The sequence below is a fragment of the Conger conger genome, chromosome 3 (genome assembly GCF_963514075.1).
Source record: "Conger conger chromosome 3, fConCon1.1, whole genome shotgun sequence".
In the NCBI taxonomy this organism is placed as follows: Eukaryota; Metazoa; Chordata; class Actinopteri; order Anguilliformes; family Congridae; genus Conger; species Conger conger.
The window spans coordinates 105,546-132,285 of NC_083762.1; the positions used below are offsets into that span (position 1 = coordinate 105,546).

Below are 26,740 nucleotides of genomic sequence, written 5' to 3' on the forward strand. Positions count from 1 at the left end.
TGAGCCTATTCTTATTGACCATACAAAACTATTATTAAAGGTAACGTTTCGTTATTGTCACTAGAGGACGCTTGCCACACAGGATATAGTCAGGAAGTTGAAATATGGATCGTTCTTAATCTTGACAATTTCCGCGACGACGTGGAGGACACACGGCTACGGCAGAAAGGTAAAACACAGGACTTAAACTAGGCATGGCATCCATTAAAAAACATTATGATGGTGCCCAGTCAATATAAGTTTCATATGCAGTCCCCTCCAAAAGTATTGGGACAGCAAGGTCAATTCCTTTGCTTTTGCTATATACTTTGAGGTCAAAAGAAGTACATGAGATGACAGGTCCGAATTTCAGCTTTTATTTCCTGGTATTTTTATCTAGATTTGTTCAACAATTTAGAGCATATTACCTTTTGTATCAGACCACCCAACTTTTAGGTGAGGGGGGGCGGGGTATATATCCGATTCCAACCCATAATATCTCCCCAACGGGTTTCAGGAAATGATCTAATCATATATGGTAATATTTTACCAATGACGAAAGACCGAAAGAGCAGTGTGGCAAATCAGGTGATTAAAAAGCTTAAAGCTTAACGAACGGCACTTAAAAAACAACGCATTAATATCTGATTGGTTCACAGATTCACCGTTGTGTGTTGGTGAATACGCACTTTCACCAGTCTACCCCCCTGCGCCATAAATTTGATGACATCATGCCTGTCACACACCCGGTTTCGTTACGTACTCACTGAGCAAAGAGCAGCTTGATGCGGTAAAAAAACTGGAACAGATCACACAGAGGAAACCAGAGCACCGTTTTACAAAAGAAACATATTCCTCTTAAGGTCAGTTCAATTTTCCTGACAATAACAATAATACTGCGTAGGTTGCAGTAGGTTGCTAGATGACTTAAATTAAATACAGCGGTTTGTCGCAATAAAATAGGCTAACGTTACATGGAAACATAATGCCTATTTGACGACGCAGAATCATGGCTAACGTTACTTGCCAACGCTTGAAGTTCTAGCTAGATTTACTAATCTTGCTTTTTTCCGCAGGTTTATAGCTAACGTTAGTGTTAGCTAGCAGCTGACATCACCTTTTATCTATACGCAGGCTGGCCAGCAAAACGTGTTCAAGGAGTTTGCTATTTTCCTTTTGTAACTTAACGTTAACGTTTATCGTTAAATTATAAACCAAACTCTTTCTGTGTTCGAATTCCGTAGTTGGGTAATCTTACTTATCGAATGATGTTTAGTGCGGTGCATTAGATAAATATGCTGAAGATGTATTCACAGCGGTCCCGCTGTTTATGAAGCAAAGGGCGAGAGTTTTATTACAGGAGGGTCGAGTTAAGCAGTATTCGTGGGCTTCGATCGTAGCTGACGCTGCTAATTCTTATTCGAGCCCAGTACATGAGCCTTCTCATTCGGTTTCCAAATGGGAAATTCCAATATCTAACGTTAAATCCCATTGGAGACTGAAGTCCACATAAATTGACGCTCGCTAACCAGCGCACTGGGCTGCATGTCCGCGGTCTGTTAGTCAGCTGAATGTCAGATATCTGTCAGGGTAAGACGCCCTCAGACCTAGATAGCGAGCTGTGCTAACTTGGCTACCATACACAAGTCTTCTCGCCACTAATTAGCGAAGTGCATGTGAAGATGAGATATTAAAGACTTCTATTAGCCTAAAATGTGGACGAAAACTATTTGATTGAGAGGATACAAGACTTACTCCATCCCTTCTTTGTAATAAATAAAATAATACGGGCATTTAATAAGTATGTGCATAAACCTTCCTTTGTACTGCGACACAGGGTCACTTCTAATGAAAGTGGATAAAGTTTGAGTGTTCTGTATAATATTGGATTGGCGTTTACTTTTATTGAGTACCTAATTACTCAATTATTATTAGCTTTGAGAAATACATAACATGAAATAGCTGACAGCCCGAAATAAAGACAGGCTACCTATGATTGTGATTCACAAACCCTAAAACGAACGGAGGTATAATTTTAATAAAATTAAAATTAAATTAATTAATTTATCTTTTAATCTGAATCACTGATTTTATCCAAACACATGGTGTGAACTCAATGTATCTGTGCTGATATGGGCAAACGCTAAACGCTGGTTCCTGTTCATAGTTTTTCGTATTAGGCGGGTGCGGGGCCATATCTAACACTAGGCTACTTTTGTGAATAAAGTGCTAATATTTTTTAATAGCTTTTATATCAATTTTTAAAATATAGTGGAAACATGGTAGCATTAGCAATTTTTATCAAGTCTGCGTTATTCTTTTACAGGAAGCAAAGAAAAGGAATATTAATCTATTTTAAAAAATGGCAGTCAACGTTTTTCTCTTCAAACTCTCTTCAAACTGTATAAACGGAAGAAATGTTTCAAGATTTAACTTCACTTTAAATTACTGAACTAATATTTAGTTGCATAAACATTGTTTTTAACTGCTGTGAATCTGCGTTGCATTGAAACAACCAACTTATGGCACCTAGACACAGGTATTTCAGCCCAGGATGAACAAATTACATTCCACAGTTCCTGTGAATTTTTGTGTTTTGCTTCAGAAACTGCATTTTTAATGTCACCCCACAAGTTTTCAATGGGATTGTTTGGGTTTTTGTCTGCCAAATGACTAAAATGTAAATGTAAATGTAAAATTAGGCTTAATTAGCTGCACGGGAACAGCAAAGGTTACTCAAAAACAGGCTCTATATACAGCGAATCACTTACTACCACTTCCGATTTAGTGTTTTTCTCTCTCTGATAAATCAGAACAAAAAGCTGCATTTTCCATCCAAAACCATAAGTTTGCCACTTCTGTCAAACTTACGACCAACTAGCAGCTGCCACCAAGTCCCACACTGAAACTCTAACGTTATACACGCGGCCCGACACAGCTACTACGCTTATTGACAAACTGTTACGCTACTTATAATCAATAAACATTAAAAGGCCTAACTTTAGGGATGGGAGCGTCAGGTAGCTGGTTAACTACATAGCTAACTTTCGTTAATGGCAATTCTATTAATTCCCTAGTAACAAAAACAAACAGTACTGTATCTTGGGTAACCTATATAAGCATTGTTAGCTAGCTAGCTACCTTCTGTGTCGTTGGCATCAACATCGATGACGTCCTCTTCGTTCATAGCCACCGGCGTAGCACTAGAACAGCTTGGCTGCTCACTATCAACTATCAAGTTCACTATTGAGCTGGCTGGCAGTGCCTACATCCACATCAGCAGGTTTAAAATGATTTGAAATTGCGGGAATAGCTGCCAGCACTGCAGACTCTTATTTCCCTTTCTTTTTTTTGCTTTCTTTTTTTTGCCCCACTGCTCACCCGTCTATCCATTTTGATTTTTCCTATTAGTTTTTTTTACCAAACCCAGATGCTATTCTACATAAAGCTAACTAGCTAACTTCAGTAAAAGCCGGTGATGACAGACCCTCATCATGATTGGTCCAATTAAATCACCCTATAAAGATGAAAGGCAATAATATAACACTTACATATTTTTTTTAAACTTAACCGTTAAACTCAGTGGATCAGAGCTGGAAAAAAAGAGAAAGAGGGATGCGCTAGCCAGTTGCACAGGCCAGTTGATTCCTTTGAGGCAGGAGGCGGTTTCTCAGCGGGAGTTGCGCTGCGTGTATTCAACTGAGTGATGGGACGGGGCCCTTTGGGCTCAAGGGCCCATGGGCAACGGTCCAATCGGCCTGGTTCAAGATCCGTCGATGTGCTTTACAGGGGCTTCTTGCTGATAACTTAGCTTCGATCAAACGTCTTCTGACTATAACAGCACTTACAGGTAATTGTACATTATCTGTGATCGTTCTGGAGCTGATGAATGGCTGAATCTTTGCCATTCTGACTATTCTTCGATCCATTTTAACAGTAGTTGCTCGTGTTTTGGGTTTTTGTTGCCATTTTAAAGCTTTTGAGATCATTTCAGCAGAGCATCCTATAATTTACTGCACTTGTTTATACATTTTCACCTCTCCAATCAACTTTTTAATCAAATGACGTTGTGCCTCCAAACAATGTTTGGAATGGCCCATTTTACTTAGCAATTCAGAAGGAAGTATATTTTATAACAGTCTAACAGTATAACACTTGCTTCCCTTCTTCCTTAATAAAGGACAAGTAATGACACCTGTTTTTTCACAGAATTAATGGCTTTTCTAATTAAACTCCACACTGCTATTATTTTGAACATGCCCCTTTCAATGAATGAGTCAATTACTCAGAACAAGCAGCGTGCATGTCATGACAGTTGGGTCTGTTGTTTTTCTGTTACATCTACAAGTAAAGTATTTGCCATTCAGAAATATCACTACAACTAATAACAGTGGTTCATCAGGTTACTGATGTACTGCTATTTTCTTGAACACAACTGTAGATTTATCCGACATTGAATGCTGAAGTAGGACCTAGATCTATTAGGCTTAAACTGTATTTATTGGGCTTAAACTGTACAAGGCGAATACATAGCTGTAGGATCACTTACTGAATGTGAGCCTGCATAAAATGATGTAGAACAGCTTCTATTGAGTATTTTGAAACTGTTTTATATGGTTTTATTTATTTATCTTGTGCAGTTTAAGCTTAATAAATTAGCATTCAATAGTTTCCTCAATATCTTTGTTTATTAAGCATCAACATAGGCCATAATGGCATAAAATGACAAAATATAAAACTCATAACAAAAAAATAATAAATCTAACATTTCACTCCCGGTATTTATGGTTAAATTGCTAGTGAATGGTATGTCCCAGAAATTCTGTTACAGTATGTAATCATAGGCAAGGGTTGAATATTGTTTGTATCCATCTATTATCTTAACCCGCTTATCCTGAACAGGGGCGCAGGGGGGCTGGAGCCTATCCCAGCATACATTGGGTGAAAGGCAGGAATACACCCTGGACAGGTCGCCAGTACATCGCAGGGCACACACACCATTCACTCACACCAATGGGCAATTACATTTAGACTCTCCAATCAGCCTAACTTGCATGTCTTTGGACTGTGGGAGGAAACCCACACAAACACGGGGAGAACATGCAAACTCCACACAGAGAGGCCCGGCCGACCGGGATTCGAACCCAGGACCTCCTTGCTGTGAGGCGGCAGTGCTGCCCACTGCACCATCCTTGCCACCCCATTTATCTAGTTCTGGTAATATTTTCAGAATTGAGTCAAACGCAAAAAAAAAAAACCATTGAGACAAGTGCTATTTCCCTATTACTGTTGAAGTGCCACATTTTCCTGTTCAGGTTTCATTTAAGGGGCTTTGTGAAATGAGAACAGAATGATAAATATATCGCTCGCTCCCCTGTGGTAGAACATATGCAGGGGCAGTTTCGTTTGAATTAATTGTGAAAAAATATAGGTCATATTTTGTACAGCTTGATAGAAGTTTGGTTTATAGATTGCTCTGTGCGCTCTAATTTTAATGACACTGCTGAGGGAAACCTGATGATGAGTTTATTTACTGGTGGGTCATTATTTACACAATGGAATCGTAAGACAGCTGTAAACTGACACCATGGCGATACTGGTTTGGGCCATATGTTTGTTGCAGTACACAGTGTGCAGTACACAGTGTGCAGTACGCAGTATGCAGTGTGCAGTACGCAGTGCTACTGCTGTGCAGGTGCGATGCTGCTTATGCACACATTGAAACACACATTAACATTTAACCTCAGATTTAAGACAAGTTTGACAGTTGCTTTGACTGTTGCTGTGCACTCTGTGCAGTGTTTCCAGTAAATGTTTTAATTTCCGTGACCAGGTTCACTTACCGTGGTTGCTATGAATCCCCTGTGTATGATTTAAGCAGCATTAGGTCATCTGACTGCTCAGTCCTGTGATGCCATTATGGAGCATTTTGTGAATCAGGGTGTGTTTCTGAGAACGGTTAACGGCTTGATACAGTTCAGTCTTTTGATTGGCTCTTATCAGTCTCTGATTGACAGCACATGACAGCTCCAGGTTCAGTAGGATTTGAAGTTTCACAGACGCAGTGATCAGGCACTGGGGGGTACCCCCCCTAATCCTAACCCTAACCCCGCCTACAGTCTGGGTTTCAGCAGGTCTCCCTGTTGGCACTGTGGTCATATGGAGCCGTACAGGGGGCTGTGTTGGTTATGGAACAGCCTATGGAGCAGCAGTACAGGGGGGTGTGCTAGTTATGGAACAGCAGCAGGGGGGTGAATGATGGGTAATAGAGAGCTAAAGATTGTAGTCCTAAAACCCGGAAGGGGAAGCATGTGTTCCCTCTGTAGATTTCCATGCTGTTTTGGAAATTAGAAGTTCTATCTGTTAACATTGTAACTATGAATTTTTTATCCGTTAGCTTTGAAAAAGAATGGTGCTAAGAACTTGCTAAATTGAAACTACAACTTACTTTGTTAAAACACTTAACAGTTTAGAAATAAACTGTTGAAATATTAACAGATGTAACTTATCTTGTAGAACAAAATGTGAATGCAGAAATCGAAATCCCTACGGGGAACTAAGCTACGCTCACACAGGCTAATCTCTGGTACTGCTCACACAGGCTAATCTCTGGTACTGCGCACACAGGCTAATCTCTGGTACTGCTCACACAGGCTAATCTCTGGTACTGCTCTTGGGCTGACGCTCCATCTCCTATCGGGCTGCTGTCTTTCTTGTTGTTTTGTGCTGGTTTCAAACACACGGCTTCTTAATGAGTTCTCCTGGGACTGGAGTTACATCACTCAGCCACAGCTGACTGCAGATAGGTCATACTCAGGTTACCACCTACATCCCGGCAGGTCAAATGGCTGATGGCTGTCGGGTTTTCAAGAGTAACACATGTAGATTACTGGTCCCACTGCCTGTCCTGCAGTGTTCCTGATCAGTGTATTTACTGATGGGTTTTGTTCCATGTTCATGGAATGGTCTGTCGTATGAGCTCTAGAGCGCAGTTCATATCGTATGAGCTCTAGAGCGCAGTTAATATCGTATGAGCTCTAGAGCGCAGTTCATATCGTATGAGCTCTAGAGCGCAGTTAATATCGTATGAGCTCTAGAGCGCAGTTAATATCGTATGAGCTCTAGAGCGCAGTGAATGTCGTATGAGCTAAAGCAGGGCTAGCGCTAAGCTGAAACACACAGAAATACAGCAGGGTTAGCTGAAACACACAGAGCTATAGAGGGGTTAGCGCTTAGCTGAAACACACAGAAATACAGCAGGGTTAGCGGTTAGCTGAAACACACAGAAATACAGCAGGGTTAGCGGTTAGCTGAAACACACAGAAATACAGCAGGGTTCGCTGAAACACACAGAGCTATAGAGGGGTTAGCGCTTAGCTGAAACACACAGAGCTACAGCAGTGTTAGCTGAAACACACAGAGCTAAAGCAGGGCTAGCGCTAAGCTGAAACACACGTAAAACAATCATAAAGACCACTCCTCTATCCGAGCAGTGAACCAGTTCCTGTGCAGCCACCACAAACAGGGTTACGATACCCAGTACACCCAGTACAGAGCTGTCAGACACTCAGCACACCCAGTACAGAGCTGTCAGACACTCAGTACACCCAGTACAGAGCGGATAGACACTCAGTACACCCAGTACAGAGCAGACAGACACTCAGCACACCCAGTACAGAGCTGTCAGACACTCAGCACACCCAGTACAGAGCTGTCGGACACTCAGTACACCCAGTTCAGAGCTGTCAGACACTCAGTACACCCAGTACAGAGCTGTCAGACACTCAGTACACCCAGTACAGAGCGGATAGACACTCAGCACACCCAGTACAGAGCTGTCAGACACTCAGCACACCCAGTACAGAGCGGATAGACACTCAGCACACCCAGTACAGAGCGGATAGACACTCAGCATGTGAGTGTGTGTGTGTGTGTGTTATGGGTGTGTGTGGGTAGGTTATAGCTGTGTGTGTGCCAGTTGGATGTGTGTGTTGTGGAAACAGTGCAGTATCATGGGCTGTTGAATCAGAGGGAGGCGGGCTGTTGAATCAGAGGGAGGTCCCATATCGAAGCCCAAGATGGAACTCAGCTGCACACAGGAAATAATCAATCAGCAATGATTGTTTCCTCCTGAAATACTGTATATAACATCATTCAGGAAGTGCCCTGACCTGTTACCTGCTGGTGCCCAGGTCAGACTATTTGAGTTATAAGCTGAATTTATCTAAAATATTAGATGACATTAAAGTCTGCAGGTACATCAGTTTTATGTTTAGTAATAAAATTCATTCAAATGAACGTTAATTAATACCATGTATAAACATTAACTTGTCATGTGGTACCTTATCAAATGCTTTTCTTGAATCTAGATATACAATATCATAACCCCGCTAACATCGAAATACTTGGTAGCTTCCTCAAAGAATGCCAAAAGCTTTGTCAGGCACGACCTGCCCTGAGGAGCTGGACTGTCTGGGAGGGATGGTGGTGTTCTGCTTATGAGAGAAGAGTGAGTTTCAGTAACATCCTCATCCTCGCTGGCATTTAAAGAAAATGAGCATTCCCAGAACATTCCCTGATCATTCCCAGAACATTCCCTGAACATTCTCAGAACATTCCCTGAACATTCCCAGATCATTCCCTAAACATTCCCAGATCATTCCAAGATACAATGACCTTAGAACTGCTCCATCTACTGATGCTTTAAAAACCTTTTTCACCAGCAGGCCTTCCTTTAAAACTTTTAAAATCTTTAAAATCTTTGCTGTAAAGTGAGATTTGCCACCGTAAATGAGTAGTGCTATGTACATTTATTATTATTATTATTATTATTATTATTATTATTATGACATTCTGCTAATAAGTAATGGTGAGCTAAGCTAGCAGTTTGTTCACTTGTCTCGCTACATTAACTGCCAATTTGCTAGCTAGAATGCCATCTAGAAAATAACCCTGAGCAAGGCAGCCATTTACTCATAATACAGTCATGGCAATCTACCGCCTGATTAACCACTGTACATGCAGAAAAAGCACTTTCCAGATGCAAACAAAGGTTTATAAGTTTACACAATGTAATTAATTATATTTCACCCATAAACAGTATTGTGTTTGGTTTGTTGAAGGCTACTTGCAGGTTTATTACTAAACATAAAACTGGTACCTGCTAACTGCACACTGCAGTAATTTATTCAATGTTTTTTGTGTGTTTAGTAAACTGCACCACAGGCAAAATGCACTTTATTTAGCTGTGTGTATTAGGCCTCTATTAGAGGGTGTGTATGTGAGAGGGAAGAGAGAGGGTGACGGTGTACGTACATGCATATCTGCGTGACTGTTTGTTGAAGATAAAATCGATGCTAGCAGGAAATTGGCCTGCAGAATAAGATAATTTACACATGACTGCACCACAGGCTGTAGTCTGTCACTGAGTAACAAAAGGGGCGTGGCCTTCATGTGCTAAGCACAGCAGCACCCACCCTTTTGTGATAACCTACAGCAGTCCTGTCCCAGATATTTACACAGTAATCCAACTCTCTGCTGTGTGAAATGAGGGCCATCAGGCACCTGTCAGCCCTTTTCTGAATTATTACAAAGACAAAGTGACAGTGCACCCATGCCAGTTTAGAATTTCATTGGTATTTGCTAATTGTGATGTTATTTATGAACATATTTTATTCCCTGATGAAGGGTGATACAGACCTGACCCTTGAACCTTCCTGTTTATTCATCATATCCAAATGGAGTAACAGGAAGTTCCATTACAACATCAGCCCTACTGCTGGTCTGATCCACACATTCACCACTGCCTTTAATGCCACGCGTTTGTGATCCTGTTCATCACTGAAACACTGCACGCATTTTAAACATTAACCCTGTTATCTGCAGGTTCTACAGTAAAAGAATACTGTAAATTATTATTTCTGGCTGATCTGTGTTGCCGTGGTGAGCTGAGCGTGCTGGTGTTAGGTCTAACCGTGCTAAATCGCCTAACGATAAGGGATCAGAAAAGCATACTGTGTGTCTGTGTTAGCAGTTCGAGGTCTGGGTTAGTGGGTTTCAGTAACTCATGCTGAGGCCCTGCTCTGCTGACCTTCCTTCCTGTTTACAGGTTTGTTCATAATTGATGTTTGTGTGTCTGTGTCTGTGTCCGTGTCTGTAGATGAACCCCGAGCAGCCGCCTCCGTATCCGGGCCCCGGCCCCACAGCTCCAGGATATCCGGGGCAAGGGTTCCCCCCGAATATGGAGCAACCGCACCCCGGAGCCTACCCCGCATACCCAGCATACCCCCAGGGCCCCACTGGCCCCTACCCCGGCCCTGCCGGCCCCTACCCCGGCCCAGGACAGCCCCCCTACCAAGGCTACCCCGTCGCCCCTCAGCCCCAGTTTGGCTGGCAGAATGGACCGCCCCCTGGACCCATGTACGGAGAGGCCCCCAAAAACACAGGTGAGGGGGAGGGTAGGGCTCTCACTGCTGCCAGAACTCTATATCCGCTCCCCACTCTATATCCACTCTATATCCGCTCCCCACTCTTTATCCACTCTATATCCGCTCTATATCTGCTCCCCACTCTATATCCACTCTATATCCGCTCTATATCCACTCCCCACTCTATATCTGCTCTATATCCGCTCCCCACTCTATATCCACTCCCTACTCTATATCCACTCCCCACTCTATATCCACTCCCCACTGTATATCCGCTCCCCACTCTATATCCACTCCCCACTGTATATCCACTCTATATCCACTCCCCACTCTATATCCACTCTATATCCACTCCCCACTCTATATCCACTCTCTATCCACTCCCCACTCTATATCCACTCTATATCCACTCCCCACTGTATATCCGCTCCCCACTCTATATCCACTCCCCACTGTATATCCACTCTATATCCACTCCCCACTCTATATCCACTCTATATCCACTCCCCACTCTATATCCACTCTATATCCACTCCCCACTCTTTATCCACTCTATATCCGCTCCCCACTCTTTATCCACTCTATATCCAGTTGAAATTGTACTTACCTCTAGGGTCTTTCAGCGAACTTATCCCTGGTTATGGGTATGCACTTTGTTGTACGTCGCTCTGGATAAGAGCGTCTGCCAAATGCCAATAATGTAATGTAATGTAATGTAATATCCGCTCTATATCTGCTCCCCACTCTATATCCACTCTATATCCGCTCTATATCCACTCCCCACTCTATATCTGCTCTATATCCGCTCCCCACTCTATATCCACTCTATATCCACTCTATATCCGCTCCCCACTCTATATCCACTCCCTACTCTATATCCACTCCCCACTCTATATCCACTGTATATCCACTCCCCACTCTATATCCACTCTATATCCACTCCCCACTCTATATCCGCTCCCCACTCTATATCCACTCTATATCCGCTCCCCACTCTATATCCACTCTATATCTGCTCCCCACTCTATATCCACTCCCTACTCTATATCCACTCCCCACTCTATATCCACTGTATATCCACTCCCCACTCTATATCTGCTCCCCACTCTATATCCACTCCCTACTCTATATCCACTCCCCACTCTATATCCACTGTATATCCACTCCCCACTCTATATCCACTCTATATCCACTCCCCACTCTATATCCACTCTATATCCGCTCCCCACTCTATATCCGCTCCCCGCTCTGGAATCTTACCATCGTTTCTTATCTCTTCCCTTTTTTCTTTAAACTAGCAGGTAATCTAGAAAGTCTGCATGGATGGATGTAGAGTGTGCAGTTCAGAGGGGAGGGGGTGAGACTGTGTTGGATGTAGAGTGTGCAGTTCAGAGGGGAGGGGGTGAGTCTGTGTTGAATGTAGAGTATAGGTAGGGGTAGAGGGTATTTGGGTGTTTATAAACAGTGCTGCATCAGGAAGCTGCTTTGAGGGGAGTGTGTTGCTCTTGCTCTCCTCTGAGACAGCCAGGGCTGACCACAGCAGGAAGTATCACATGTCAACCGGCGAAGGTGCAAATGGAACTCTCACACTGATGAGATCCTCTGATTGGATGGCCTCATACAGATGGCTCTCTCTGATTGGCTGAGCGCTGGCTGTGCTAAGAACAGCACCTGGGCTGTGTGAGATCTGATAAACACATCCAATGCTGAGTCATTCAGCACTAGCACACCCTCCAGGCCTGCAGAGTGCCCAGTGCTGGCTTAGCACGCCTATCTCCACAATAATAATACCGATAATAATACAAAACTAAACCATTATTATTATTATTCATAATAATAGTAATGATTATATTTTTATTATTATTATTATTATTATTATTATTATTATTAATACAGTTGGGGTTCATGCATTTTTGGTTTCATTTCATATTATTCTTACTTTACATTTTGACTTTTGCTTTTGTGTTTTTTTTTTTCCGAATTTCTGTGTTCGTTTTTTAAATTTGTGTACATAAATAGACAAGAACTAAAAACAAACATTGTACATGATCAGGTCAGTAGTCTTATTGTGCATATTGCGCTTATGATGGAGCGTGTGCGGTAGTTGAAGACAGAACCTCCATAGTTGTCATGGTTACTCTGAAACTCTGGATCTTTGCGCAATAAGGAGGTGCAGGAATAGAGCAGCAGCGAGCTCCAGAACATTCAGTTCAGGTCCAGAAAGGTCCAGAAAGGTCCAGAAAGTCACATGGTGTTGTGGGCGTTGGAACAGGGTGTCTAACAGCTCTGGCATACTCAGTCTCTAACAGCTCTGTACTGGGTGTGATGAGTGTCTATCCGCTCTGTACTGGGTGTGCTGAGTGTCTATCCGCTCTGTACTGGGTGTGCTGAGTGTCTATCTGCTCTGTACTGGGTGTGCTGAGTGTCTGACAGCTCTGTACTGGGTGTACTGAGTGTCTGACAGCTCTGTACTGGGTGTGCTGAGTGTCTATCCGCTCTGTACTGGGTGTACTGAGTGTCTGACAGCTCTGTACTGGGTGTGCTGAGTGTTTATCCGCTCTGTACTGGGTGTGCTGAGTGTCTATCTGCTCTGTACTGGGTGTGCTGAGTGTCTATCCGCTCTGTACTGGGTGTGCTGAGTGTCTATCCGCTCTGTACTGGGTGTACTGAGTGTCTGACGGCTCTGTACTGGGTGTGCTGAGTGTCTGACAGCTCTGTACTGGGTGTGCTAAGTGTCTGACAGCTCTGTACTGGGTGTGCTGAGTGTCTGACAGCTCTGTACTGGGTGTACTGAGTGTCTGACAGCTCTGTACTGAGTGTGCTGAGTGTCTGTCTGCTCTGTACTGGGTGTACTGAGTGTCTATCAGCTCTGTACTGGGTGTGCTGAGTGTCTATCCGCTCTGTACTGGGTGTGCTGAGTGTCTGACAGCTCTGTACTGGGTGTACTGGGTATCGTAACCCTGTTTGTGGTGGCTGCACAGGAACCGGTTCACTGCTCGGATAGAGGAGTGGTCTTTATGATTGTTTTACGTGTGTTGGGAGATCTTTCGTTCTGTGAATTTTCCCCTACAGTTTCAGCTTAGCGCTAGCCCTGCTTTAGCTCTGTGTGTTTCAGCTAACCCTGCTGTATTTCTGTGTGTTTCAGCTAACCGCTAACCCTGCTGTATTTCTGTGTGTTTCAGCTAACCCCTCTATAGCTCTGTGTGTTTCAGCTAAGGGTTAAGGGTCACAGTAAAACTTGTGGGTGGTGTTGGTGAATAGATTGTACTGCAGTTCCTGTAAGGCTGCAGACACAGGCATAATAACACAAGTGTGATAACACTGGGTCCCTGACAGACTGAGGGCGTGGTCACCCATGACTCATCCTACATTTTCTATATTTCATATTTAATATTTCCATATTCCATCACTATATCATATTCTGATCTTGGCCTCAGGTCCCACATGTAGCCAGGATGTCTTCCAGATACTGTTGCTGAGAAATATCTGTAACCTAAAGACAGCCCAGAATACTTCTTATTGTACATGCCATTCACATCTTAATGCAAATAAATGCCGTCTCCACTAACCCATATAATTCCCCTTTGTCCCGGTGTCTGCTGGGAAATCCAGTGGGTAAACACGAATGGGGAAACACTAATGACACTATTGATGCTAATGACTCAGAGGTCAGTGTTTTTGTTCAGTAAGGAGCTGAGTAAACAGGCTGGATATTTCCATGTTTGTATTATTGGGAGTATTTTTACAGAAGAGATGTGAGCAGTGTGGTGATCTGATCACCTTAATGACATCACTGTGAGGACACTGTGCTGTGCTGTAATGAATGGCTGTTCCGTATCGTGTTGTAATGTATTTTACAGGTTTCATGTCCTAAATTATTATTTTTATTTTATTTGTGTAATCCTGTTGATGTCAGATACCTTTCCTTAGAAACAGACTGAATGTTGTCTTATCGAATATGAGTTGTTTGAATGGGAGGGGACCACGCCCATGTGGTGTGTGTGTGTGTACGGTGTGTGTGTATGTGTGTTTGTGTGTGTGTGTCTAGCGTGTAGTGTGCGTGTGTGTGTGTGGTGTGTAGTGTGTGTGTTTGTCGGGAGTGTGTGTGTGGGGGGTGTATGTTTGTGTGTGTAGCGTGTGTGTGTGTGTGTGTGTGTAGGGGTGTGTGTGTGTGTGTGAGTGTGTGTATGTAGTGCGTGTGAGTGTGTGTTTAGGGGGTGTGTAGCTGTGCTCAGAGCTGCAATATGATCCAGCTTTACTTCCTGGAAACTGCTGCAGTAATCTATTTACAGAAGGAGAGAGCAGGAGACGCGCGCACACACACACCCTACACACACCCTACACACACTACACAAAAGCACACACTACACACACACATACCCTACACACACTACACAAACACACACACTACTCACACACACTCTAACACACACACACTCTCACACACGCACACACACACATACACACACAAACGCACACACTACACACACACATACCCTACATACACTACACAAACACACACACTACTCACACACACTCTCACACACATACACTCTCACACACGCACACACACACATACACACACACACGCACACACCCTACTCACACACACACACACGCACAGTCACACACAACTCACACACACACTCATACACAACTCACACTCAGACACACACTTGTTTACACATACAAACACACACACACTCGTTCAAACATCCAGACACACTCAGACACACACACACACACACACACACACACACACACACACACACACACACACACACACACACACACACACACACACACACGAGATGGGGGCGACATGGCTCAGGCAGTAAGAGCAGTCGTCTGGCAGTCGGAGGGTTGCCGGTTTGATCCCCCGCCCGGGCTGTGTCGAAGTGTCGAGCAAGACACCTAACCCCCAAATGCTCCTGACGAGCTGGTCGGTGCCTTGCATGGCAGCCAATCGCCATCAGTGTGCGAGTGTGTGTATGAATGGGTGAATGAGAAGCAACAATTGTACAGCACTTTGGATAAAGGTGCTATATAAATGCCAAACATTTACACACAGACACACTCACGCAGGCATATATACACACGCACACACACACGCACATACACCTTTCTTGGTCACTACGAGGAGTCTGTTCTCTCTGGCGTAAGGTGCTGTAGGGATGTTGTAGGATGCTGTAGTGTGCTGTAGGGATGTTGTAGGATGTTGTAGGATGCTGTAGTATACTGTAGGGATGTTGTAGGATGCTGTAGTGTGCTGCAGTGTGTTGTAGTGTGCTGTAGGGATGTTGTAGGGTGCTGTAGTGTGCTGTAGTGTGCTGTAGGGATGTTGTTGTGTGCTGTCGTGTGCTGTAGGGATGTTGTAGGATGCTGTAGTGTGCTGTAGGGATGTTGTAGGGTGCTGTAGTGTGCTGTAGGGATGTTGTAGGGTGCTGTAGTGTGCTGTATGGATGTTGTAGGATGCTGTAGTGTGCTGTATGGATGTTGTAGGATGCTGTAGTGTGCTGTAGGGTGTTGCAGTGTGTTGTAGTGTGCTGTAGAGATGTTGTAGGATGCTGTAGTGTGCTGTAGGGATGTTGTAGGATGCTGTAGTGTGCTGTAGGGATGTTGTAGGATGCTGTAGTGTGCTGTAGGGATGTTGTAGTGTGCTGTACGGATGCTGTAGTGTGCTGTAGTGTGCTGTAGGGATGTTGTAGGATGTTGTAGGGTGCTGTTGGGATGCTGTAGTGTGCTGTGGTGTGCTGTAGGGATGCTGTAGTGTGCTGTAGAGATGTTGTAGGATGCCGTAGTGTGCTGTTGGGATGCTGTAGTGTGCTGTGGTGTGCTGTAGTGTGCTGTAGGGATGTGGTAGTGTGCGGTAGGGATGTTGTAGTGTGCTGTGGTGTGCTGTAGGGATGTTGTAGGATGTTGGAGTGTGCTGTAGGGTGCTGTAGTGTGCTGTAGGGATGTGGTAGTGTGCTGTAGGGATGTTGTAGTGTGCTGTAGGGATGTTGTAGGATGATGTAGTGTGCTGTAGGGATGTTGTAGGATGTTGTAGGGTGCTGTAGGGTGCTGTAGGATGTTGTAGTGTGCTGTAGTGTGCTGTAGGGATGTTGTAGGGTGCTGTAGTGTGCTGTAGGGATGTTGTAGGATGCTGTAGTGTGCTGTAGGGATGTTGTAGGATGTTGTAGTGTGCTGTAGGGATGTTGTAGGATGTTGTAGTGTGCTGTAGGGTGCTGTAGGATGTTGTAGTGTGCTGTAGTCGGCTGTAGGGATGTTGTAGGGTGCTGTAGTGTGCTGTAGGGATGTTGTAGGATGCTGTAGTGTGCTGTAGGGATGTTGTAGGATGCTGTAATGTGCTGTAGGGTGTTGTAGGATGCTGTAGTGTGCTGTCGGGATGTTGTAGGGTGCTGTAGTGTGCTGTATGGATGTTGTAGTGTGCTGTAGTGTGCTGTAGGGATGTTGTAGGGTGCTGTAGTGTGCTGTAGGGATGTTGTAGGATGCTGTAGTGTGCTGTAGGGATGTTGTAGGATGTTGTAGTGTGCTGTAGGGATGTTGTAGGATGTTGTAGTGTGCTGTAGGGTGCTGTAGGATGTTGTAGTGTGCTGTAGTCGGCTGTAGGGATGTTGTAGGGTGCTGTAGTGTGCTGTAGGGTGTTGTAGGGTGCTGTAGTGTGCTGTAGGATGTTGTAGGGTGCTGTTGGGATGCTGTAGTGTGCTGTGGTGTGCTGTAGGGATGCTGTAGTGTGCTGTAGAGATGTTGTAGGATGCCGTAGTGTGCTGTTGGGATGCTGTAGTGTGCTGTGGTGTGCTGTAGTGTGCTGTAGGGATGTGGTAGTGTGCGGTAGGGATGTTGTAGTGTGCTGTGGTGTGCTGTAGGGATGTTGTAGGATGTTGGAGTGTGCTGTAGGGTGCTGTAGTGTGCTGTAGGGATGTGGTAGTGTGCTGTAGGGATGTTGTAGTGTGCTGTAGGGATGTTGTAGGATGATGTAGTGTGCTGTAGGGATGTTGTAGGATGTTGTAGGGTGCTGTAGGGTGCTGTAGGATGTTGTAGTGTGCTGTAGTGTGCTGTAGGGATGTTGTAGGGTGCTGTAGTGTGCTGTAGGGATGTTGTAGGATGCTGTAGTGTGCTGTAGGGATGTTGTAGGATGTTGTAGTGTGCTGTAGGGATGTTGTAGGATGTTGTAGTGTGCTGTAGGGTGCTGTAGGATGTTGTAGTGTGCTGTAGTCGGCTGTAGGGATGTTGTAGGGTGCTGTAGTGTGCTGTAGGGATGTTGTAGGATGCTGTAGTGTGCTGTAGGGATGTTGTAGGATGCTGTAATGTGCTGTAGGGTGTTGTAGGATGCTGTAGTGTGCTGTCGGGATGTTGTAGGGTGCTGTAGTGTGCTGTATGGATGTTGTAGTGTGCTGTAGTGTGCTGTAGGGATGTTGTAGGGTGCTGTAGTGTGCTGTAGGGATGTTGTAGGATGCTGTAGTGTGCTGTAGGGATGTTGTAGGATGTTGTAGTGTGCTGTAGGGATGTTGTAGGATGTTGTAGTGTGCTGTAGGGTGCTGTAGGATGTTGTAGTGTGCTGTAGTCGGCTGTAGGGATGTTGTAGGGTGCTGTAGTGTGCTGTAGGGTGTTGTAGGATGCTGTAGTGTGCTGTCGGGATGTTGTAGGGTGCTGTAGTGTGCTGTATGGATGTTGTAGTGTGCTGTAGGGTGCTGTAGGGATGTTGTAGTGTGAACAGAGTGTGTGTGTATGTGTGTTTGTGTGTGTGTGTGTCTAGCGTGTAGTGTGTGTGTGTGTAGTGTGTGTGTTTGTAGGGAGAGTGTATGGGGGGGGTGTATGTGTGTGTGTGTGTAGCGTGTGTGTGTGTGTAGGTGTGTGTGTAGTGTGTAGTGTGTGTAGTGTGTTGTGTGTGTGTGTGTGTGTGTGTGTGTATGTAGTGTGTGTGAGTGTGTGTGTAGGGGGTGTGTAGCTGTGCTCAGAGCTGCAATATGATCCAGCTTTACTTTAGGATGCTGTAGTGTGCTGTAGGGATGTTGTAGTGTGCTGTAGTGTGCTGTAGTGTGCTGTAGGGATGTTGTAGGATGCTGTAGTGTGCTGTAGGGTGTTGCAGTGTGTTGTAGTGTGCTGTAGTGTGCTGTAGGGATGTTGTAGGATGCTGTCGTGTGCTGTACGGATGTTATAGGGTGCTGTAGTGTGCTGTAGGGATGTTGTAGTGTGCTGTAGGGATGTTGTAGTGTGCTGTAGGGTGCTATAGGGATGTTGTAGTGTGCTGTAGGGTGCTGCAGTGTGCTGTAGGTATGTTGTAGGGATGCTGTAGGGTGAAGGGGCACACTGATTGGGGTTCGGGGTCAGGGGCACATTCAGGTGTCAGGATCACCTCGGTAACGGGACCCTGAGGGGGAAACATGTGACTTGTTCTTTTAATAGTTCTATTCTGTCACTGCAGGCAGGCAGCTGTCGTTGTGTGTGTGTATGTACGCACGTGTGTGTTTCTGTGTGTGTGCATGCGTGTGTGTGTGTGTGTGTGTGTGTGTGGGTGTGTGTGTGTGCGGGTGTGTGTGTGTGTGTGTGCGGGTGTGTGTGTGTGTGTGTGTGTGTGTGTGCTGGTGTGTGTGTGTGTGCTGGTGTGTGAGTGTGTGCGGGTGTGTGTGTGTGTGTGTGTGCGCTGGTGTGTGAGTGTGTTTGTGTGTGTGTGTGTGTGCGGGTGTGAGTGCGCTGGTGTGTGAGTGTGTTTGTGAGTGTGTTTGTGTGTGCATGCGCACGTGTGTGTGTGTTTAGATAAGGACCACATCAGTAGATGTATACAGGTGTGGTGAAAGCGATGTTGAGATGGAGTGTGTGTGTGTGCGGGTGTGTGTGTGTGTGTGCGGGTGTGTGTTTGTGTGCGGGTGTGTGCATATGTTTGTGTTTGTGTGTGTGTTTAGATAAGTGAGACGGAGCTTCAGCTCTGTGCTCTAACTTCAACTGAACCTAAACCAACCCTGTAGAGCACACTAAATATCTCCTCTCCCTGCCCCCTCTGCTCCCTCCCCTCTCTCTCTCTCTCTCTCTCTCTCTCTCTCTCCCATTCTGTCTCTCTCTCTCCCTCTCTCCTTCTCTCTCTCTCTCTCTCTCTCTCCCTCTCCCATTCTGTCTCTCTCTCTCTCTCTCTCTCTCTCTCCCTCCCTCTCCCATTCTGTCTCTCTCTCTCTCTCTCTCTCCCCCTCTCCCTCTCTCCCTCTCTCAGTGTACGTGGTGGAGGAGAGGAGGCGCGATGATGGGGTGGGGGATTCCTGCCTGACGGCCTGCTGGACTGCACTGTGCTGCTGCTGCCTGTGGGATATGCTGACCTAACACACGACCCCTGACCCTTCACCCCTCTCCCCTCACCCCTTGCTCAGCCTGATCTGCATTGCAGTGGATACTGAATTCTGGAGCTGCTGGTTACATCACCGCAGGGCTCCCCCCCTCTCCCTCTTGCTATCCCCGCCCACAGCCCACACACTGTGCTCTGATAGGCTACAGTGTACCCGTGATGCCATGGAGACCACCCAGGGCTGCAGCCTGCTTTCAAATGAACTGATGTTTTTTGTCTTTAAATTTCAGTTAATCAGAGATTTACATTAAATAATAAACCACCTTTTGAAAGTTATAGAAATTATATATGTTTATGTTAATGTGCTGTTTGTTTTATTTTAAGAATCTTTCCTTTCTATTGATTATAAATACATAATTAGCTGGAACTGTTCTTTTTAATACTTACATTCCTAGATAGTAGAAACTAAATTAATTGCAACTGATAAAAAATGCTATTTAAACAATTCATGAGAATTGTACAAATAATAAAATATATTGTTAAAAGATATTTCTTTATGTATATTGCTGATATGATCTGTGCTAATGAATGTAGAGAATGTGAAAGCTTGTTTGATTATCTTCTTACTTTACAAACATACTGGGGCAAAGCATTGTGGGATTGCTGTCTGGCCTGCTGTCCTGGGATGTGGTTTTATTGATTGATTGATTTGCATTAATATATTTTATGTATACAATGTTTTGAATTATTTGCTGTAATTTCTCTCTTGAATGCATGTCCTCCCATGAGGTGAAAGATGCGTTTCCACAGACGTGCTCAATAAAGTCAGATCTGTGTCTGAGTTCAGGTGAAACTGAGTTTCAGAGAGTGCTTCTCCAGCGGTGGATTCCAGATCCGGTTCCAGTTCCGGCGTGCGCTCATGGTGAACCATTATCAGTCACGCAGAAAAATGGTTCAGAGTCAGAGAAATGCTGCATATTATCATGTCCATTAATCTAGAGATGATCTCAATATGACGCAGCGAGTCAGCAACACCTCAGCAGTAGCACAGGATAGGGAGCTAAACTGAGTTCATGTGCAAGTTTCTCAGACTGTTTGCTAAAGTATTTATGTTGTTTATTATTACTTAGGTTTATTTTGATAATTATATCACTGTTTAACAGTTGTTCTTGCATACTGAATAGGCTCTTTAATTTAATTTAAGAAAAGAAATTAAGACCAATATGAAAATCACTCGTAAATTCAGATAAAACAAGAAAATCCAGAGATGGCCTCATCATCATGGAAGGCGGAACAATTTTTTGTTGGGGGGGTGCTGTGTTTGTGTATGTGTGTATGCGCTGTAGTAGTCGGTTGTGTGAATGCATGGGGTTTTAGCTACCAGTTATCATCGGTTACCGGTTACCATCCCATTTTTTTAACAGTTAACTGGTTAACCGATGCTGCTTATGACTGCTAGGTAACAGTTAACTGGTTAACCGATACTGGGTTATATGCTAGGGGTCGTATTTTTTCATTTATTTTTTTACCGGATTGCTGGGAAATTTAATTGTATTTTCAAACTTTCTTTTTGGTCATCTCAATAGTTAAATGTCAACACTGTAAGTCAGATAATACTAAGTCAACCTAATTGCCAAATTAAATATTTACATTTACATTGACATTGTGCAGTGTAACCTCATAGTTGCAGCAATCTGTAGTTAAATCCCTGTAGTTTAGGTCCAGGCAATGTTGGTTGATTGTGTGTAATTTTTAAAAATGCATCAGTTAAAATAATAATTCTTCATGTTTTCATTCCTCTTCTATGGCTCTTCTATAGACTTGATTGGTATGAAATCTGTTGTTGTTAACAACTTTGTTACAGACGGGGTTGTGCACTCAAAATTCCGTGGTCATGCAATATTTGCCTGATACAGTACTGTGCAAAAGTTTTAGGCAGGAGTGAAAAAATGCTGTAAAGTAAGAATGCTTTCAAAAATAGAAATGTTAATAGTTTATTTTTAGCAATGAACAAAATGCAAATTGAGTGAACAGAAGAAAAATCTAAATCAAGCTAATGATCATCAATTTAATATGTAGGTTGAAACACAATAATTAACTGAAACAGAAACAGCTGTGTAGAAGGGTTAAAACTGGGTGAGGAACTGCCAAACTCTGCTTCCAAGGTGAGGATGCTGAAGACAGTTTCATGTCAAAAGTCATACCCTATGGCAAGACTGAGCACAGCAACAAAACACAAGGTAGTTATACTGCATCAGCAAGGTCTCTCCCAGGCAGACATTTCAAGGCAGACAGGGGTTTCCAGATGTGCTGTCCAAGCTCTGTTGAAGAATTACAAAGAAACGGGCAACATTGAGGACCGTAGCCGCAGTGGTCAGCTAAGGAAACAGTGCAGCAGATGAGACACATCATGCTTACTTCCCTTCGCAATCAGAAGATGTCCAGCAGTGCCCTCTGCCCAGAATTGGCAGGTACACCCATCTACTGTGCAGAGGAGTCTGGTCAGAAGTGGTCTTCATGGAAGAATTGTGGCCAAAAAGCCATACCTCTGACGTGGAAACAAGGCCAAGCGACTCAACTATGCACAAAAACACTGGAACTGCAGTGCAGAAAAATGGCAGCAGGTTCTCTGGACTGATGAGTCAAAATGTGAAATATTTGGCTGTAGCAGAATGCAGTTTGTTCACCGAAGGGCTGGAGATCGGTACAGGAATGAGTGTCTGCAAGCAACAGTGAAGCATGGTGGAAGTTCCTTGCAAGTTTGGGGCTACATTTCTGCAAATAGAGTTGGGGATATGGTCAGAATTAATGGTCTCCTCAATGCTGAGAAGTACAGGCAGATATTTATCCATCATGCAATACCACCAGGGAGGCATCTGATTGGCCCCAAATGTATTCTGCAGCAGGACAACGACCACAAACATACAGCCAATGTCATTAAGAACTATCTCCAGCGTGAAGAACAAGGAGTCCTGGAAGTGATGGCATGGCCCCCACAGAGCCCTGATCTCAACATCATCGAGTCTGTCTGGGATTACATGAAGAGACAGAAAGAAGCATTTCAGGCTGCCTAAATCCACAGAAGAACTGTGGCTAGTTCTCCAACATGTTTGGAATAACCTACCTGCCGAGTTCCTTGAAAAACTGTGTGCAAGTATACCGAGAGTAATTGATGCTGTTTTGAAGGCCTAGGTGGTCACACCAAATATTGATTTCATTCAGATTTTTCTTCTCTTCATTCAATTCTTCTGTTCATGCATTTTGATAATTGATAAAAATAAACTATTAACATTTCTATTTTTGAAAGCATTCTTATCTTATTAAAAAATGTCACACCTGCCTAAAACAATAAGACCGGGTGTGTTTTACCATAGGCGGCTGGTCTAATGATTTTACTTTCATAAAAATCGCTGTCCAATTTTATATATTCTAATGTAACGGTAAACCTGCATTTTATGTGCCAATGCATTTTATATGGCGTGGGACCATCATGGTGGTGAGATTAACGTGTCCATTTTTCGCTGAAAGCAGGGAATTTTCGATGGATAAATAGCCTAATGATAATGTTTTGTTTTATTTATTTTTATGTAGATAGCACATAGTGGAAAGCGAAGTTCGGTTTGCCGGCAGTGTCAATTAAACACGGATGAAGAAACGCCATAGAATAAGCCATAAGTGAACTAACTGCTACAGATTTAAAACACACAGAAATTATTTGACAACAATAGTTCTGTAGCGTACAATTCCACGCTTGTACTACTGTAACTTGTGGATTTCAATGTAAACAGCGTAGTGTAATATTTCGTGCAAAATCTGTGCAATGATGTGTTCATTTGTTTATTTTTATGTAGATACAGCATAGTGGACGTTCAGTTTGCCGTAGTTTGAATTCGCTTGTCAACGAATAAACACGGATCTTCTGTGAACCTTAAGAAACGACACAAGGTTAAAATAAGCTATAAGTCAACCAACAGAAACATAAATTATTTAATAACTCTAATACTGCAGCATACAATTCCCTATGGTGTTTGCATTTTAAACCCCTTGTTTGCTTGCTCAAACTACTGAAGCTAGTCGATTGCTAGTTTAGAACCGCAATAATACGTCTGGTGAAGAACGTGCATTCACCTTCAGAAAAAAAGATCGGTTATCCGTTATCAATTTCTTGTAACCGGTTACAAATCAGTTTCGGTTAACCCGTTAATCGTGCAACCGTCCACACCCCTACCACAATAAAACTAATAATGAAGTCAGAAAACTGTCTTTTTGTGAAAGTTTTGTGTGTGTGTGTGTGTGTGTGTGTGTGTGTGTGTGTGTGTGTGTGTGTGTGTGTGTAATAAAATAGTGGTGAATAGACATATGGCAGAAAGTTCAAGAAAATCTATTCTAATAGGTTTTTTATTTGTTATTCTTTCAATATGATTTAAACCTCAAACAGTCATTCATAGTTTGGTCATTTGTAAACGACATGAAAAGTATTCAGTAAACTGTATTAATACATTTTTAGAATATATTGAGCTGTACATTTAAAATCACACAGGTGAGTACATACACTTGTATCCAGTATAAACTATCTGTAATGGCTTGGCTGCTCATTGTATTTAAAGGTTTATAATTCTGCAGTAGATCCTCACCAGGGTACACAGTCTGTCATTAACCTAATGATGGTCCCCTCTTGGTTGACTCAGAATGGCTCTCACATTAAACACAGTCAAAAAATAACTGCGAGTCAAGTCAGTTCTTTCAATATTACTGACAACTCACACAGTAATCTAAATTGATAACAGTATTCTAACTTTTGCATTTCATTTTAGGTATACATTAAGTGATTTGCAAAAACTTACTATGAGGTAAAATGGAGAAATACGTTCTCAAAATAGTTCTGTCCTTGAAAACAATTTTACAAGCATTATCCATTCTCGAAAGAAACCAAGCCTTTGTGGAGCGCACATAAATAGTAATTTTATACTATTATATTATTAATATATTACTTTATACTATGTCATTAGCATCCCATCTTGTTTTATAGGCTGGTTCAGTCCCCTCTTGTTTTTTTTTGTTTTTTTGTTTAGTAACATTTTAAAAGTTAATCTCAATAAACAGCATGAATACATTTTGAAAAATGCTGAAATTATATTATATTATATAATAATATATTATATTATATTATAGTCCCCTCTTGGCAGGTGTGTGTGTGTGTGTGTGTGTGTGTGTACCCTGTACTCTGTGAGTGTGTATGTGTGTATGTACCCTGTGTGTATGTGTACTGTGTGTGTGTGTGTGTGTGTCTGTGTCTGTGTGTATGTGTGTGTGTACCCTGTGTGTGTGTGTGTGTGTATGTGGACTATGTGATGACATCAAGATAGGGCACAGGCTGTGCAATCAAAGAATTTAAAAAAGGAAAAATTAACTTAAAAAATAATTATTCTGACAGAAAAAAGGCTTACACATGTATTTGTAATTTTATTTGAAAAATAAAAATATAATCCAACTTAGCCCTGCCAAATGCAGCATGAGATGCTGTTGTAGAGTGGTCATCATGGGGAATGCGTGTGGCAGTGTGTATGCGGTTTTAATGAGATTTCCCCATATTTAAACAAACGCTTTTTTTTTATTTTATACATTTTTTTATGTATAAATTAATCATGCCAGGCATAAATATTAAATGTATTATCCTAGAATGATATATATAAAATAAATATTTCATCATTTTGTGGTTTTTGTTTTTTATTTTTATATTTTATTTGCTAAATGTGTGAAATTTAGCTAAATAATGTATTTAACTACATGAAACATTTAGCTTAACATTTAAATGTAGAAAACATTTAGCTATATGTATGGCACATTTAGCTATATAAATGAAACATTTAGATAAATATTTAAATGTAAAAACATTTAGACTTTCATTTCAAAGCTCATGAATGATATATATTTAAATAGAAAAATTAAATAAAAAAGTAAAAAAGGGACAATGCACAGTAAAATAATGTTTTATGTCATATTTGGGAGACCTGATCAAAGGATCATTTAGAAAAAGAAAACTGAATACCTTTTTCTTGTCACTTTTTCTCTGAGTTTCTTCTTTTTCCTCTTTTCAGCCCCAGCTATAAAAGTGTCTGAGTGTGAGTTGTGTATGAGTGTGTGTGTGTGTGTGTGAGTTGTGTGTGACTGTGCGTGTGACTGTGTGTGTGTGTGTGTGTGTGTATGTGTGTGTGTGTGTGAGTGTGTGTGTGAGTTGTGTGTGACTGTGCGTGTGACTGTGTGTGTGTGTGTGTGTGAGTTGTGTGTGTGTGTGTGTGTGTGTGACTGTGTGTGTGTGAGTGTGTGTGTGAGTTGTGTGTGACTGTGCGTGTGACTGTGTGTGTGTGTGTGTGAGTTGTGTGTGACTGTGTGTGTGTGCGTGTGACTGTGTGTGTGTGGGTGTGTGTGGGTGTGTGTGTGTGTGTGTGAGTGTGTGTGTGTGACTGTGTGTGTGTGTGTGTGTGTGTGTGAGTGTGTGTGTGTGAGTGTGTGTGTGTGAGTGTGTGTGTGTGACTGTGTGTGTGTGTGTGTGTGAGTGTGTGTGTGTGTGTGTGTGTGTGTGACTGTGCATGTGACTGTGTGTGTGTGTGTGTGTGTGTGTGAGTGTGTGTGTGACTGTGTGTGTGTGTGTGTGTGTGTGTGTGTGTGTGTGTGTGTGTGTGTGAGTGTGCGTGTGTGTGTGTATGTGTGTGTGTGTGTGAGTGTGTGTGTGAGTTGTGTGTGACTGTGCGTGTGACTGTGTGTGTGTGAGTGTGTGTGTGAGTTGTGTGTGACTGTGCGTGTGACTGTGTGTGTGTGTGTGTGTGTGTGAGTTGTGTGTGACTGTGTGTGTGTGCGTGTGACTGTGTGTGTGTGTGTGTGTGAGTGTGTGTGAGTGTGTGTGTGAGTGTGTGTGTGTGTGTGTGTGTGTGTGTGAGTTGTGTGTGTGAGTTGTGTGTGTGTGTGTGAGTGTGTGTGCGTGTGTGGGTGTGAGTTGTGTGTGTGTGTGTGAGTGTGTGTGTGTGTGTGAGTTGTGTGTGTGTGTGTGTGGGTGTGT

General features: G+C 43.1%; 1 protein-coding gene across 1 annotated transcript; it reads left to right on the top strand.

Moving 5' to 3' along the window:
- The first annotated feature begins 707 nt into the window (after positions 1-707).
- Positions 708-20,536, top strand: LOC133123266 (cysteine-rich and transmembrane domain-containing protein 1-like). Its single transcript, XM_061233606.1, has 3 exons — positions 708-842; positions 10,139-10,424; positions 19,615-20,536. The coding sequence occupies exons 2-3, from the start codon at positions 10,139-10,141 to the stop codon at positions 19,719-19,721; spliced, it is 393 nt and encodes a 130-aa protein (XP_061089590.1). The 5' UTR covers positions 708-842; the 3' UTR covers positions 19,722-20,536.
- Positions 20,537-26,740: the final 6,204 nt, after the last annotated feature.